Source organism: Pseudophryne corroboree, chromosome 3 (assembly GCF_028390025.1).
Source record: "Pseudophryne corroboree isolate aPseCor3 chromosome 3, aPseCor3.hap2, whole genome shotgun sequence".
Taxonomy (NCBI): domain Eukaryota; kingdom Metazoa; phylum Chordata; class Amphibia; order Anura; family Myobatrachidae; genus Pseudophryne; species Pseudophryne corroboree.
The window spans coordinates 467,840,193-467,858,251 of record NC_086446.1 but is presented as its reverse complement, the minus strand read 5'-3'; the positions used below and the strand labels follow the sequence as shown (position 1 = coordinate 467,858,251).

The window sequence follows — 18,059 nt, the reverse complement described above, 5'->3', positions numbered from 1 at the left end:
TTTTGCATTGTGTGTGTGTGTGTGTGTGTCTGTCAGTAAGTGGTGTCTATGTCAGTTAGTTTTGTGTTGTGTGTGTGTGTGTCAGTAAGTAGTGTCTGTCAGTAGGTTTTGTACTGTGTGTGTCAGTAAGTAGTGTCTGTCAGTAGGTTTTGTACTGTGTGTGTCAGTAAGTAGTGTCTGTCAGTAAGTGGTGGGTGTCTGTGTCAGTAATACCCCTTTCACACCGCAAAAATAACCTGGTATAGACCGGGTATATTGCCGGGTCGACAAGTTTCGATGTGCGTTGTGAAAGGGGTCATGGGCGAATTCCGGGTTGCCTGACCCGGTAATTCAACCCGGGAATAAAGCAACCCGGGACCCGTTCACTGCATAGGGAGTGGCGGCGCGGAGATGATCTCATCTCCCAGTGCCGCCTCCGCACCCGCCCCTGATGCCGACTCCATCTCCGCCCACGGATGGCAACCCGACCCAGCAAATTGCCGGGTCGAGTTGGCGGTGTGTAGGGTCCAATGCCGGGTCCCACCCAGGAATGGACCCATTTCCAATTCCCAGGTGGAACCCGGCATTGTGATGTGAGAGCGGTATAAGTATTGTGTTGTGTGTGTGTCAGTAAGTAATGTCTGAGTCAGTAAGTTTATCTGTGTTGTGCGTGTGTGTCAGTCAGTAATATCGATCAGTAAGTGGTGTCTGTGTCGGTAAGTTTTGTGTTGTGCGTGTTAGTAAGTAGTGTCTGTCAGTAAGTGGTGATTGTGTCAGTAAGCTTTGTGTTGTGTGTGCGTGTGTGTCAGTAAGTAGTGTCTGTCAGTAAGTGGTGACTGTGTTACTCACATGGCATAGGCCACACCCCCTATTTAGACCACACCCACACCACACTGATCACACCACCACATCACTAGTCACACCACTGCAGCGCTTCACACCTCCTGCCGAGGCACACAATAGGCCCTTCCTATATTTCAGCTCCAGGCCCATATGGACCTTAATCTGGCACTGCCCCTGCACAATTGTTGGTCCTGGAGCCACCAGAGCAGCGACAGACGGAACTCCGGAGTCAATGAGATCATTTGAGACCTGATCCGGTGAGGCAGGCCGTCCCACTTGGCTAGAATCAGCTTCTGGAGGGGGTGAGAATGGAATTGAGCATACTCCACCATGTCGAATGCTGACACCATGAGGCCCAGCACCTGCATCGCCGAATGTATCGACACTTGCGGACAAGAAAGGAAGCAACGAATCCTGTCCTGAAGCTTCAGGACTTTCTCCTGAGACAAGAAAAACCTCTGGTTGTGAGTGTCCAACAGCGCTCCCAGGTGCACCATGCTCTGAGCAGGGACCAGGGAAGATTTCTTCCAGTTGATGAGCCACCCGTGGGCTTGTAGAAACCGGACCGTCATATCCAGATGACGCAGGAGAAGTTCTGGGGAATTTGCCAGGATTAACAAGTCATCCAGATATGGCAGTATCCTGACCCCTTGACGGCGGAGTACCACCGTCATCACCGCCATAACTTTGGTGAAGACTCGCGGAGCCGTTGTTAAACCAAAAGGTAACGCCCGAAACTGGTAATGGAGGTTGCCAATAGCGAACCTCAGGTATTGTTGATGTGACACTGCTATAGGAATATGCAGGTAAACATCCTGTATGTCCATGGAGACCATGTAGTCCCCAGGTTCCAAGGCCAGAACTATAGAGCGAAGGGTTTCCATACGGAACTTGGAAACCTTCACAAACCTGTTCAGTGCCTTGAGGTTGAGAATGGGCCGGGAGGACCCATTCGGTTTCGGGACTAGAAACAGCGGAGAATAGTACCCCCGGCCCCTCTGAACAAGAGGCACCTGTACTATGACTACTGTATCCAGGAGGGTCTCTACCACCGAATGCAGAGTGTTTGCCCTTGTCTGGTCCGACGGGACGTCTGTCTGGCAAAATCGATGAGAAGGTCGGTTTTTGAAGGCTATGGCATAACCTCGAGTGACGACTTCCCGTACCCAGGCATCTGAAGTGGTCTTCAACCATTCCTGGGTATACCCTAGAAGCCGATCCCCCAAGGGGGGGCCCGCCCCGTCATGCAGCAGGCTTATCGTTCTTGGCAGCTGGCTGACTGGCAGCCCAGGCTCTTTTGGGCTTCGGCTTACCAGGTTTGGAAGTGCGGGCCTGCTTATGGTACGCCTGACCTTTTGCTTTACCTGAAGGACGAAAGGGGTGAAAGGACGTACCTTTAGCCTTCGACACAAAAGGAGCGGTATTAGGCAGACAGGCAGTTTTGGCAGCAGCCAAGTCAGCCACTATCTTATTTAAATCCTCCCCAAACAGAATATCTCCCTTGAAAGGGAGTACCTCCAGGGTTTTTGTAGAGTCCAGATCCACAGACCAGGATCTCAGCCACAATATCCGGCGAGCCAGGACTGACTTAGTAGAGGCCTTGGCTGCTAGGATACCAGCATCAGAAGCCGCCTCTTTAATATATCGAGAAGCTGTGACAATATATGACAAGCATTGTCTAGCATGGTCAGAGGAGATTTCAGCTTCTAACTCCAAGGCCCATGCTTCAATAGCCTCAGCAGCCCATGTAGCTGCAATAGTGGGCGTTTGTGCAGCACCCGTGAGGGTGTAAATCGCTTTTAGACAACCCGCCACACGTTTATCCGTAGGCTCTTTCAGAGACGTGACGGTAGTGACAGGTAGAGCTGAGGAAACCACCATCCTAGCCACATGTGAGTCCACTGGAGGAGGCGTTTCCCAATTCTTAAACAGCTCTGGCGCGAGGGGATAGCGAGCCAGCATCTTCTTTTAAGGCACAAACTTCGTACCCGGGTTTTCCCAGGGTTCCTGACGTATATCCACTAGGTGATCAGAGTGAGGTAAAACTTGTTTAACCATCTTCTGACTCTTGAACCCATCTGGTTTCTTAGGAGGGACGGATGGCTCGGGATCATCCGTAATCTGCAGAATTAACTTAATAGCCTCCAAAAGGTCAGGAAAATCCACATGTGAACAACAGAAAGTCACAGTTTGTACAATGCAGAGGTTATTACTGACAATAATACTGCACTGGACTAGCTTACACAGCTATATAACAATAGATATAACACTACACAGTAAGAACTGGATGTATATCACAGGGTAATTTTACTATAAAACCCTGACTAAATGCACTCTTTCTTAACTATCACTGTCTAAAAAGACAGGTAGAATACTTAAGTGTCATGTAAAGGCACAGCGCTGACAACCAGGCGGCTTTACATAGGAGGATTTGCCCAAGCAGTCCCAGGAACAGTGAGCTGAGGAGTAATGGCGCCGCAGACACCGACAGGGAGTGAGGAAAAGACAGAGATGCAGCTCCAGGGTGGGAACACTTGCTGGAAATGGCGCCCTGGGGCTGGGGGAGGGGCTTCAGGTGTAAGCCTTATCCCCCTTGCTGGCAAAACCACCGGGTACTGTGGGCGATATTAAAATTGGTTCTGAGAGAAAACCTGACCTGCGCCCATGCCCTGGTGATCTAGTGGGATCGCCTGTATCCACAGTGTCCACCACCAGCGCGCGCGGCCCGCCTCCCACTGACCCCGCCGGATCGCGATTAAGACCGGGTCCCGCAAGCAGGACCCACTTACCACCTCCCGAAGCGCGGCCACGCGATCCTGGAGAGCCCCAGCCGTGTGTGCCTAACGTGAAGTAAACCGGAGCCTCCGCTGTAGGTACCCGGCAACCAGGGCTCGGGAGTGTACAGCGCCGCTGGGGAGGGCTGGAGCCGCAGCAGAGAATGTCACAAGACATTTACCACTGCTGCTGCCCTGAAGTCTTCACTTTTTCTTCAGGAAAAAAAACATTTCTTAGGGCTGCCTGGAGCAGCCCCTCTGTTAAGTGCCTGCTTACTGCAGCACCAACTAACAAAACTGAGCTCCTGTGCTGGGAGGCGGGGTGATATAGGAGGCGGCGCTGTGCATTCTGGGAACAGTCAAAGCTTTGAGTCTGTTGGTGCCTCGGATCAAGATCCTACCCTACATCCCATTGTCCAGACTTGTGGAGCCCAGTGTACCCCGCAGCAGAAAGTGTGACTTTGCCTGCCATAATGTGTAAAAAGGGGGACTCTGCTGCTGTAATGTGTAAAAAGGGGGACTCTGCTGCTGTAATGTGTAAAACGGGGGACTCTGCTGCTGTAATGTGTAAAAAGGGGGACTGTGTAATGTGTAAAAAGGGGGACTGTGTAATGTGTAAAAAGGGGGACTGTGTAATGTGTAAAAATAAGAATTTACTTACCGATAATTCTATTTCTCGTAGTCCGTAGTGGATGCTGGGAACTCCGTAAGGACCATGGGGAATAGCGGCTCCGCAGGAGACTGGGCACAAAAGTAAAGCTTTAGGACTACCTGGTGTGCACTGGCTCCTCCCCCTATGACCCCCCTCCAAGCCTCAGTTAGGATACTGTGCCCGGACGAGCGTACACAATAAGGAAGGATTTATGAATCCCGGGTAAGACTCATACCAGCCACACCAATCACACCGTACAACTTGTGATCTGAACCCAGTTAACAGCATGATAACAGAGGAGCCTCTGGATAGATGGCTCACAACAATAACCCGTTTTAGTTAACATTAACTATGTACAAGTATTGCAGACAATCCGCACTTGGGATGGGCGCCCAGCATCCACTACGGACTACGAGAAATAGAATTATCGGTAAGTAAATTCTTATTTTCTCTGACGTCCTAGTGGATGCTGGGAACTCCGTAAGGACCATGGGGATTATACCAAAGCTCCCAAACGGGCGGGAGAGTGCGGATGACTCTGCAGCACCGAATGAGAGAACTCCAGGTCCTCCTCAGCCAGGGTATCAAATTTGTAGAATTTAGCAAATGTGTTTGCCCCTGACCAAGTAGCTGCTCGGCAAAGTTGTAAAGCCGAGACCCCTCGGACAGCCGCCCAAGATGAGCCCCCCTTCCTTGTGGAGTGGGCTTTTACAGATTTTGGCTGTGGCAGGCCTGCCACAGAATGTGCAAGCTGAATTGTAGTACAAATCCAACGAGCAATAGTCTGCTTAGAAGCAGGATCACCCAGCTTGTTGGGTGCATACAGGATAAACAGCGAGTCAGATTTTCTGACTCCAGCCGTCCTGGAAAGATATATTTTCAGGGCCCTGACTACGTCCAACAACTTGGAGTCCTCCAAGTCACTAGTAGCCGCAGGTACCACAATAGGTTGGTTTAGATGAAACGCTGAAACCACCTTAGGGAGAAAATGAGGACGAGTCCTCAATTCCGCCCTGTCTGAATGGAAGATCAGATAAGGGCTTTTACAGGATAAAGCCGCCAATTCTGACACGCGCCTGGCCGAGGCCAGGGCCAACAGCATGACCACTTTCCATGTGAGATATTTTAACTCCACAGATTCAAGTGGTTCAAATCAATGTGACTTTAGGAACCCCAAAACTACATTGAGATCCCAAGGTGCCACTGGAGGCACAAAAGGAGGCTGTATATGCAGTACCCCTTTTACAAACGTCTGAACTTCAGGAACTGAAGCTAGTTCTTTCTGGAAGAAAATTTACAGGGCCGAAATTTGAACCTTAATGGACCCCAATTTTAGGCCCATAGACACTCCTGTTTGCAGGAAATGCAGGAATCGACCTAGTTGAAATTCCTCCATCGGGGCCTTACTGGCCTCGCACCACGCAACATATTTTCGCCAAATGCGGTGATAATGCTTTGCGGTTACATCCTTCCTGGCTTTGATCAGGGTAGGGATGACTTCATCCGGAATGCCTTTTTCCTTCAGGATCCGGCGTTCAACCGCCCTGCCGTCAAACGCAGCCGCGGTAAGTCTTGGAATAGACAGGGTCCTTGCTGGAGCAGGTCCCTTCTTAGAGGTAGAGGCCACGGGTCCTCCGTGAGCATCTCTTGAAATTCCGGGTACCAAGACCTTCTTGGCCAATCCGGAACCACGAGTATAGTTCTTACTCCCCTCTGTCTTATAATTCTCAGTACTTTTGGTATGAGAGGAAGAGGAGGGAACACCTACACTGACTGGTACACCCACGGTGTTACCAGAGCGTCCACAGCTATTGCCTGAGGGTCCCTTGACCTTGCGCAATACCTGTCCAATTTTTTTGTTTAGGCGGGACGCCATCATGTCCACCTTTGGTTTTTCCCAACGGTTTACAATCATGTGGAAGACTTCTGGGTGAAGTCCCCACTCTCCCGGGTGGAGGTCGTGCCTGCTGAGGAAGTCTGCTTCCCAGTTGTCCACCCCCGGAATGAACACTGCTGACAATGCTATCACATGATTTTCCGCCCAGCGAAAAATCCTTGCAGCTTCTGACATTGCCCTCCTGCTTCTTGTGCCGCCCTGTCTGTTTACGTGGGCGACTGCCGTGATGTTGTCCGACTGGATCAGCACCGGCTGACCTTGAAGCAGAGGTCTTGCTTGGCTTAGGGCATTGTAAATGGCTCTTAGCTCCAAGATATTTATGTGAAGTGATGTCTCCAGGCTTGACCACAAGCCCTGGAAATTTCTTTCCTGTGTGACTGCTCCCCAGCCTCGCAGGCTGGCATCCGTGGTTACCAGGACCAAGTCCTGAATGCCGAATCTGCGGCCCTCTAGAAGATGAGCACTCTGCAACCACCACAGGAGAGACACCCTTGTCTTTGGTGACAGGGTTATCCGCTGATGCATCTGAAGATGCGATCCGGACCATTTGTCCAGCATTCTTGCGTGGAATCTGCCGAATGGAATTGCTTCGTAGGAAGCCACCATTTTTCCCAGGACCCTTGTGCACTGATGCACTGACACTTGGCCTGGTTTTAGGAGGTTTCTGACTAGTTCGGATAACTCCCTGGCTTTCTCCTCCGGGAGAAACACCTTTTTCTGGACTGTGTCCAGGATCATCCCTAGGAATAGAAGACGTGTCGTCGGGATCAGCTGCGATTTTGGAATATTGAGAATCCAACCTTGCTGCCGCAACACTACTTGAGATAGTGCTACCCCGACTACCAACTGTTCCCTGGATCTTGCCCTTAACAGGAGATCGTCCAAGTAAGGGATAACTAAAACTCCCTTCCTTCGAAGGAGTATCATCATTTCGGCAATTACTTTGGTAAAGACCGGGGGTGCCGTGGACAAACCAAACGGCAGCGTCTGAAACTGATAGTGACAGTTCTGTACCACAAACCTGAGGTACCCTTGGTGTGAAGGGTAAATTGGGACATGGAGATAAGCATCCTTGATGTCCCGAGACACCATATAACCCTTCTTCCAGGTTCGCAATCACCGCTCAGAGTGACTCCATCTTGAATTTGAACCTTTGTATGTAAGTGTTCAAGGATTTCAGATTTTAAATAGGTCTCACCGAGCCGTCCGGCTTCGGTACCACAAAAAACGTGGAATAATACCCCTTTCCCTGTTGTAGGAGGGGTACCTTGATTATCACCTGCTGGGAATACAGCTTGTGAATGGCTTCCAATACCGCCTCCCTGTCGGAGGGAGACGTCGGTAAAGCAGACTTTAGGAAACGGCGAAGGGGAGACGTCTCGAATTCCAATTTGTACCCCTGAGATACCACCTGAAGGATCCAGGGGTCCACCTGTGAGTGAGCCCACTGCACGCTGAAATTTTTGAGACGGGCCCCCACCGTGCCTGAGTCCGCTTGTAAAGCCCCAGCGTCATGCTGAGGACTTGGCCGAAACGGGAGAGGGCTTCTGTTCCTGGGAACTGGCTGTTTGCTGCAGCCTTTTTCCTCTCCCTCTGCCACGGGGCAGAAATGAGGAGCCTTTTGCCCGCTTGCCCTTATGGGGCCGAAAGGACTGCGCCTGATAATACGGCGTCTTCTTATGTTGAGAGGCTACCTGGGGTAAAAATGTGGATTTCCCAGCCGTTGCCGTGGCCACCAGGTCTGTTAGACCTACCCCAAATAACTCCTCCCTTTTATAAGGCGATACTTCCATATGCCTTTTGGAATCAGCATCACCTGACCACTGTCTTGTCCATAACCCTCTTCTGGCAGAAATGGACAGCGCACTTACTCTTGATGCCAGTCGGCAAATATCCCTCTGTGCATCACGCATATATAGAAATGCATCTTTTAAATGCTCTATAGTCAGTAATATACTGTCCCTATCTAGGGTATCAATATTGTCAGTCAGGGAATCCGACCAAGCCACCCCAGCACTGCACATCCAGGCTGAGGCGATTGCTGGTCGCAGTATCACACCCGTGTGAGTGTATATACATTTTAGGATATTTTCCTGCTTTCTGTCAGCAGGTTCCTTAAGGGCGGCCGTATCCGGGGACGGTAGTGCCACCTGTTTAGACAAGCGTGTGAGCGCTTTATCCACCCTAAGGGGTGTTTCCCAACGTGCCCTATCCTCTGGCAGGAAGGGGTATGATGCTAATAACTTTTTAGGAATTAACAGTTTTTATCGGGGGAAACCCACGCCTCATCACACACTTCATTTAATTCCTCAGATGCAGGAAAAACTACAGGCAGTTTTTTCTCACCCAACATAATACCCTTTTTTGTGGTACTTGTATTATCAGAAATATGTAAAACATTTTTCATAGCCTCAATCATGTAACGTGTGGCCCTACTGGAAGTCCCATTCGTCTCTTAATCGTCGACACTGGAGTCAGTATCCGTGTCGGCGTCTGTATCTGCCATCTGAGGTAACGGGTGTTTTAGAGCCCCTGATGGCTTTTGAGACACCTGGACAGGCACAAGCTGAGTAGCCGGCTGTCTCATGTCATCAATCTTTTGTAAAGAGCTGACATTGTCACGTAATTCCTTCCATAAGCTCAGCCACTCAGGTGTCGACTCCCTAGGGGGTGACATCTCCATTACAGGCAATTGCTCCGCCTCCACACCATTTTCCTCCTCATATATGTCGACACAATCGTACCGACACACAGCACACACACAGGGAATGCTCTGATAGAGGACAGGACCCCACTAGCCCTTTGGGGAGACAGAGGGAGAGTATGCCAGCACACACCAGAGCGCTATATATATATATATATACAGGGATAACCTTATAGAAGTGTTTTTCCCCTTATAGCTGCTGTTTTATTAATACTGCGCCTAATTAGTGCCCCCCTCTCTTTTTTAACCCCTTTCTGTAGTGTAGTAACTGCAGGGGAGAGCCAGGGAGCTTCCCTCCAACGGAGCTGTGAGGGAAAATGGCGCCAGTGTGCTGAGGAGATAGGCTCCGCCCCTTTTTCGCGGACTTTTCTCCTGCTTTTTTATGGATTCTGGCAGGGGTTAAAATTCATCCATATAGCCCTGGGGGCTATATGTGATGTATTTTCGCCAGCCAAGGTGTTTTTATTGCTGCTCAGGGCGCCCCCCCCTAGTGCCCTGCACCCTCAGTGACCGAAGTGTGAAGTGTGCCGAGGAGCAATGGCGCACAGCTGCAGTGCTGTGCGCTACCTTGGTGAAGACAGGATGTCTTCTGCCGCCGATTTTCCGGACCTCTTCTTGCTTCTGGCTCTGTAAGGGGGCCGGCGGCGCGGCTCTGGGACCGGACTCCGAGGCTGGGCCTGTGTTCGGTCCCTCTGGAGCTAATGGTGTCCAGTAGCCTAAGAAGCCCAATCCGCTCTGCAAGCAGGCGAGTTCGCTTCTTCTCCCCTTAGTCCCTCGATGCAGTGAGCCTGTTACCAGCAGGTCTCACTGAAAATAAAAAACCTAAAACTAAACTTTCACTAAGAAGCTCAGGAGAGCCCCTAGTGTGCACCCTTCTCGGCCGGGCACAAAAATCTAACTGAGGCTTGGAGGGGGGTCATAGGGGGAGGAGCCAGTGCACACCAGGTAGTCCTAAAGCTTTACTTTTGTGCCCAGTCTCCTGCGGAGCCGCTATTCCCCATGGTCCTTACGGAGTTCCCAGCATCCACTAGGACGTCAGAGAAAAGGGGGACTGTGTAATGTGTAAAAAGGGGGACTGTGTAATGTGTAAAAAGGGGGACTGTGTAATGTGTAAAAAGGGGGACTGTGTAATGTGTAAAAAGGGGGACTCTGCTGCTGTAATGTGTAAAAAGGGGGACTCTGCTGCTGTAATGTGTAAAAAGGGGGACTCTGCTGCTGTAATGTGTAAAAAGGGGGACTCTGCTGCTGTAATGTGTAAAAAGGGGGACTCTACTGGCGTAATGTGTAAAAGGGGCGCTACCTGGTGTAATGTGTGTAAGTGGTGCTACTGTGCGGCGTCATTTGAATAATGTAGACTACTGTAGAGCATGATAGGAATTGATATTAATTTGTGACCATGTCCCTTCCCCATGAAGCCATGCCCATATATTTTTGTTGCACGCCGTAGGCGTGCACTAGCCTTGTCTTACACATGGGGAGGGGGGGGGGGGCCTTATGCTGTTTTTCGCACAAAGCGCTAAAATGTCTAGTTACAGCACTGACACAGACTAAAGGTTTTTAAAGTGCCAGGCTCCAGTGGACCCAATCTATACCCCCCATGGTACTAAAATACAAGACCCCAGTATCCACTAGGACGTAAGAGAAATGCTGTATGCAAGAACATGGTGAGTTGCTCAGATCTCAAGATAACTTTTTTCTTAATTAGCAATGAAAAAAGAAACCTGACAACATGTGACTACATGGGTGGTATTCATGTGACCGGCGGTCGGGAGACCGACAGTCACATGACCTCCGCCAGCATCCCGACCCCCACTATCCCGATGGTCGGCATGCCGACCAACAGGGACTATTTCCACTCGTGGGTGTCCACGACACCCATAGAGTGCGAATAGAACCCGTGGCGACCGTAGGTCGCCACCGAGCCCGCAGCGTGGCGAGCGCAGCAAGCCCGCAAGGGGCTTGCTGCACTCGCCCCTCCCCGCCGGGATCCCGGCGTCGGTATGCTGCTGGGATCCCGGCGTCGGTAAGCTGACCGGCGGTCAGGAGACCGCTGGTCAGGAGACCGCCGGTCAGGAGACCGCCGGTCAGGAGACCGCCGGTCAGCCATACAACTCCCGACTACATATGTATTACCTCTTTTGCTAAAACACATCTAAATAAAACAAGGGGCAACTGGCTGTCTTTACGCTTTCCACCTAGATAAGGTTTCTCCACGGGCAGTTCCAGGGCCTTCACCTATACATTTGCTGGGCAGCAAGACGCTGTATTTGCTGAACTACAGAAGCAGTATGGGTCTGCGTATTCCATACACACTACCAAACAATATGTCCGTCAGAAAAACTCTATTGAAAATATAAAATGAGGTTATATGGCACTTTATGAAAGAATATGTTACATGACACTTGCATGTGCTTACATTTCAAAAGCATGTAATATTCATCTGTACATACCATCTCACGCAGCTCCAAGTCCAGGCTTTGTATCTGTTTGGAGAGGTAATTCTTGAGAGCGGTTTGAAATCTTGTCATCAGCGGCTGCAAAAAAAAAATTCTGTGTCATTATAATCATTCTACACACTATGGGGCATATTCAAATCCTGGGTTTTTCCTCGTAGCCCCAAGTTTTTCCTATTCAGTTGCCGGACAGTCGCAGTTATTTCAATAGGAATTTCAGTGACTATGTTCTTGCAGCCCCAGAGCAAGTTTGAAAGCATAAAAAAAATCTCTAATTTAAGGGAAAAATGTTGGACACCCTGTCAGAATCAGAATCAGCTTTATTGGCCGTGTGTACTCACGTACACTAGGATTTTTTTGCGGTACAATGCATCGCCAAGCAGCAACATGAAGGGGGAATACATAGCATAAGAAGGGGGAAAACGTAGCATACATTACAAACATTACACGTACAAATTCATACTGCACATTGCAACTGTACGATAGACTCGACGTATTAGACATAACCCTAGAATTTCCTCTCTGCCGTGTCTGACAGTGGAGCTCACGGGGAAGGGGGGAGAGGGGAGAGGGGGGATATAAACATATAAAAAAAAGAAAAAAAGAAAAAAAATATATATTTGGTAGCTGTCTGGTTATCAGCCTCTTACATGCTCTGGATCCAAAACCACCAGTTCTGACTCTTCTTCATCGTCATCATAATTTTTCTGTTCCTCAGTGGGTTCTCCTTCCCCCTCCTCATCATTAGTATCGAACTGCTTGCTGAACTGCTGGAGAGAGGAGTATGGGGAGGAGGTCACAACCCCAGTGTCACCTGAAACAAGAGCAAAATAATAAAGTATTGCAAGGCCACAGAAGCAGAGTTAAACAAACCAGTAACTGCTTTATTTGCCACCACATGCCGATATTATAGGAGACATGTTGTCACTAGAGATTATGTAGACTAGGGGTATATTCAATAAGAGTCGGGTCTATTCCGACATGCAGTTGTCGGAATGGATCCGACAACCCCTACTCAATGGACGGCCAAATCAGACTGCTGGATTTAGCCGTACACAGGGACCTGCGCTGACAGCAGCGGCCAGGGGTGCAGATGGCGGCGGCCGGCGGGGGGATTAACTGCTGCGGGCATGAGCGGGACGGTGGCGGGGGGAGCAGAGATCTGCGGCCGGACATGTCTGCGGCAGCGGGGGGAGGCACTGCAGGGAGAGAGGTGCCTGGCCGGGGGACGGCCAGGCACCTCTCTCCCTGCAGCGCCTCCCCCCACCACCGCAGACATGTCCCCCCGCAGCCAGCTCCTCCCACCGGCCGCTGATCTCAGCTCCCCAGCCGCCCGCAGCACCGCTCCTTTCCTCACCTCAATCCAACTTGTTTTTAAGTCGGATTGAGTTTGTCGGAAAGGAGGCCAAAACTTGTCGGACTTGGACCCATTTCCGACAGAAGCACGCCGATTGGCGGCTATTCCGCCGATCCACGTGTCTTCCGTTAAGTCGGGAGTTCCCGACATGTCGTAAAAAAATCAGCCCCTCTTGAATAGGTCGGAACCCCTTCCGACCTATTTCTGTCAAAAGCTGCCGTCTTTCCGACAAGACGACAGCTTCCGACAGTTATTGAATACACCCCTATAAGCTATATGAAGTAGAATTATATTTTCCATTTAATATGCCTGTAGCTACGAGATTCGCTTTTTTTGTGTACAAGATTATTTAACTGCATTTCGATCCATGTCGGGATGTCAGCGTCTGCATTCCGAGCAATGTCGGTATTCCGGCGTCGGCAATCCGACTGCTGGGATGTCAAACGCAGGTATCCTGAACAGATCCCATTTAAACAAAGCATTTTTCTGTATTACATTTTCTATAAATATAGAACACCTACCCAGCTCTGACAGATTCTCCATGTCTTGGGACAAATCTGAGCTGTCAATACTAGCCGCAGAGGAGACAGGGCCCCGGCTACGACTGCTAGTTACCACTGGATTCTCCTCATCATCTCCTTGCTTTTCATCCAGCTGCAAAGAAGTACCATCATTCTCAGCCTGTTTAAAAAGAAAAACATAATAATACTGATTAACATACATTAGAAGTGTGATAATTGATTCCTTCCTTTATCAACAGTAAAAAATATGCTTATTCTCCAGCATAGTGGTTAGCATTGCTGTCTCAAAGCATTCAATAAAGTTCAATAGTTCAACTCCAACCAGGTCCCTATTTGTGTGGGGTGTTCTATGTTTCCTCCGGGTACCCCGATTTCCTCCCGCAAACTAAAACATACTAGCAGGTTATATGGCTTATGACGAAAAATAAAAAATGTTTTATAAAAAAATGAACCTATGTTTGTGTGTCTCCATGTGATAGGGAATATAGATTGTAAACTCCACTGTGTTGGGGACTGCTCAGATTGACACAATGGGCCTAATTCAGACTTAATTGGGGGGGGGGTTTGGGAGAGAGATATAACATGTGCAGAGACAGTTAGATTTAGGTGAGTTATACTGTTTCTGTGCAGGGTAAATACTGTCTGCCTTATTTTTACACTGCAATTTAGACTTCAGTTTTAACACACCCCACCAAAATCTAACTCTCTCTGCACATGTTATATCTACCCCCCCCCCCCCCCCCCCCTGCAGTGCACATATACAACATGTGCAGAGAGAGATAGATTTGGGTGTGGTGAGTTAAATCTGCAATCTAAATTGCAGTGTAAAAGTAAAGCAGCCAGTATTTACCCTGCACAGAAACAAAATAACCCACCCAAATCTAACTCTCTCTGCATATGTTATATCTGCCCCCTTGCAGTGCACATGGTTTTGCCCAACTGCTAAAAAATTTCCTGCTGCGATCAACTTGGAATTACCCCCATGGTTTTGCCCATCTGCTAACAAATTTGCTGCTGTGATCAGGTCTGAATTAGGCCCTATATTTTCTGTGAAGTGCTGCATAACGTGTGCATGTTATAGCTAAATACAATAATATTGTTAACTCCCATTGTCCTCAAATAATGCTGTTAATCAGTTTGTGTGTATATGTGTATAGGAACTGATCTGAGTGAATATATATTCCATCCATATACAGCACTACATTATATGACTTGCACTACTGAATTAAACAATAGGGTAATACCACTGGTAATTGAATCATCATTTTACAAAGATAAACTGCATTCATTATACAACTGCCTACCCTCCCGCATTCTGCAGGAGACTCCCTGAAATAGTAGCAATCACCTGACTCCCTCAATAGACCAGCAATCTTCCTGATTGCGCTTTATCCCCATTATGTAGCTGTTACATTCTTTGTGGGGGGGGGGAATAAATCAGATAGATACATACATACAAATTGGATCATTAGTGCCATTTCCCTGCATTGGTTATAAGGCACTATGGGGCAGATGTATTAACCTGGAGAAGGCATAAGGAAGTAATAAAGCAGTGATAAGTGCAAGGTGATAAACGCACCTACCAGTCAGCTCCTGACAATTTGCATATTGGAGCTGATTGGCTGGTGCGTTTATCACCTTGCACTTATCACTGGTTTATCACTTCCTTATGCCTTTCTCCAGGTTAATACATCTGCCCCAATTATCCCTATGGCTACATGCATTTTAAATAAGGTTTCTTGTGGCCACTTACAGTATATGGAACCTCTTGTAAAACACAATACACAAACAAATCCTAAAAAATATCAGTGTCTTTTCTTCAACAAGTAGATCTTACTAACTTTGGGGCACATTTAAATTTGGATGTAAGTCATGTTTATTGCACGCCTCTCAGATGTAACAATACACATCCGTGCTGATAGGTGTTACTCTCTCCCGGAAATGCTTTTTCAAAAGTAGGCAAGTATGATGTAGCCTGGCCTACTACTAAAATCATTGGGGCAGATGTATTAACCTGGAGAAGGCATAAGGAAGTAATAAACCAGTGATAAATGCAAGGTGATAAACACACCAGCCAGTCAGCTTCTAACTGTTAATTTACATATTGGAGCCGATTGGCTGGTGCATTTATTACCTTGCATTTATCACTGGTTTATCACTTCCTTATGCCTTCTCCAGGTTAATACATCTGCCCCATAGGGTGTAGAAGTGTGTGACTGTCTTCCTCTTCAGCAGCGTTTGTGTATGAGACGGTATTAACTGGGCTTTGTATATCCTAGGGAGGATCAGTTTGCAGTATTGTAGAAATAGGTTACTAAAACATGCTGTTCCCATCATAGCAGGATGATTTACACCTCATCACCCCCTTCGTTATCTTCAGCAGTGCCTGCCCCATCCCCTACTTGCACCCAGTACTATCCCAGTTAATATCTACCCTTACCCCCTCCTTGCCCCCATCACTACCTGCCCCTAACCCCCACCTTGCACCCAGGACTATCCCAGTTGCTATCTACCCTTACCCCCTCACTACCTGTCTCTAACCCCCTCCTTGCACCCAGTAATACCTGCCCCTACCCCACTACTTGCACCCAATACTATCCCAGCTGCTATCTACCCTTACCCTTTAACTACCTGTCCCTAACCCCCTCCTTGCACCCAGTACTATCCCAGTTGTTATCTACCCTTACCCCCTCACTACCCACAGCACTGCCTGCAACCCCCTCCTTGCACCCAGTACTGCCCAAGGTGCTATCTGCCCTTACCCCCCTCCCTACCCCTAGCATTGCCTGCCCCCAAACTCCTCTTGCCCCTACCAGTATTGCCCCAGCTGCTATCAACCCTTATCCCCTCCCCAGCTCTAAATATAAAAAACAAAGACATCACATGTACATAAATATTCACAGCCTTTGTGCAATACTTTGTTGATGCACCTTTGGCAGCAATTACAGCCTCAAGTCTTTTTGAATATGATGCCACAAGCTTGGCACACCTATCTTTGGCCAGTTCATCCATTCCTCTTTGCAGCACCTCTCAAGCTCCATCAGGTTGGATGGGAAGCGTCGTGCACGGCCATTTTCAGATCTCTCCAGACATATTCAATCGGATTCAAGTCTGGGCTCTGGCTGGGCCACTCAAGGACATTCACAGGGTTGTCCTGAAGCCACTCCTTTGATATCTTGGCTGTGTGCTTAGGGTTATTGTCCTGCTGAAAGATGAACCGTCGCCCCAGTCTACGTTCAAGAGCACTCTGGAGTAGGTTTTCACCCAGGATGTCTCTGCACATTGCTGCATTCATCTTTCAGTCAATCCTGACTAGTCTCCCATTTCCTGCTGCTGAAAAACATCTCCACAGCATGATGCTGCCACCACCATGCTTCACTGTAGGGATGGTATTGACCTGGTGATGAGCGGTGCCTGGTTTCCTCCAAACATGACGTCTGGCATTCACGCCAAAGAGTTCAATCTTTGTCTCATCAGACCAGAGAATTTTGTTTCTCATGGTCTGAGAGTCCTTCAGGTGCATTTTGGCAAACTCCAGGTGGGCTGCCATGTGCTTTTTACTAAGGAGTGACTTCCGTCTGGCCACTCTACCATACAGGCCTGATTGATGGATTGCTGCAGAGATGGTTGTCCTTCTGGATGGTTCTCCTCTTTCCACAGAGGAATGCTGTAGCTCTGACAGAGTGACCATCGGGTTCTTGGTCACCTCCCTGACTAGTGCCCTTCTCCCCCGATCGCTCAGTTTAGATGGCCGGCCAGCTCTAGGAAGAGTCCTGGTTGTTCCAAACTTCTTCCATTTACGGATGATGGAGGCCACTGTGCTCATTGGGATTTTCAAAGCAGCAGATATTTTTCTGTACCCTTCCCCAGATTTATGCCTCGAGACAATCCTGTCTCGGAGGTCTACAGACAATTCCTTTGACTTCATGCTTGGTTTGTGCTCAGACATGCACTGTCAAGTGTGGGACATTATATAGATAGGTGTGTGCCTTTCCAAATCATGTCCAATCAACTGAATTTACCACAGGTGGACTCCAATTAAGCTGTAGAAACATCTCAAGGATGATCAGTGGAAACAGGATGCACCTGAGCTCTATTTTGAGCTTCACTGCAGAGGCTGTGAATACTTATGTACATGTGATTTCTTTGTTTTTTATTTTTAATAAATTTGCAAAAATTAAAAAAATTAAAAAAAATAATTCACGTTGTCATTATGGAGTATTGTGTACAGAATTTTGAGGGAAAAAATGAATTTATTCCATTTTGGAATAAAGCTGTAACATAACAAAATGTGGAAAAAGTGAAGCACTGCGAATACTTACCGGATGCACTGTATCCCTATATTTCCTTGTCACTTATCTATTATGCTGACTAAAGTGTGCCCAATAATAGGTGGCAAAAGTATATCCAATATGAAACTATTGGTGTAAAGATGACTGGTTCATAAGGAAAGTAAAAATGTAATTAAGTAAATATATACAGAATAAGACCTGTACTAAACAGGACTTACCTTTTAGGATTTGTTAAAATTACTATTATTTTTTAATGCTAGGCAAGGTCCTGATGGTTTTATTGGAACCCTACTCTGAACTTAAGGACTTTGCAATCTCCCCATTTTGTGTTCTCTTCTAGGGGTGGACTATTTCACCCTGGGTAATCCTACGCAGTGCGCCTAAGATGGCTGCTGCACCTGGTACCTTGTGAGGGTGGAATACACAGCCCCTGGAGGTTATTACCCAAAATGCCTACACCAATCATGCATTATTGTTTTTGTGTGCTTTTTTTTTATTGTCTGTGTGGTTTATCTTTAGATGTAATACTTAAATCTTTTGTATTATGTGCATTGTTTGAGTTCTAGTTGGCGCCGCGGATGGCTGCC

General features: G+C 48.2%; 1 protein-coding gene across 2 annotated transcripts in view; it reads right to left on the bottom strand.

Moving 5' to 3' along the window:
* CCDC40 (coiled-coil domain 40 molecular ruler complex subunit) overlaps positions 1 to 18,059 on the bottom strand; it is a 130,608-nt gene that overhangs the window by 63,315 nt on the left and 49,234 nt on the right. For both annotated transcript variants that reach the window (XM_063960745.1, XM_063960746.1), the window contains exons 3-5: positions 13,181 to 13,340; positions 11,953 to 12,116; positions 11,300 to 11,383 (exon numbers count right to left, since the gene is read on the bottom strand). In XM_063960745.1, the coding sequence (XP_063816815.1) occupies positions 11,300 to 11,383; positions 11,953 to 12,116; positions 13,181 to 13,340 (408 nt within the window). The remainder of the gene's footprint in view (positions 1 to 11,299; positions 11,384 to 11,952; positions 12,117 to 13,180; positions 13,341 to 18,059) is intronic.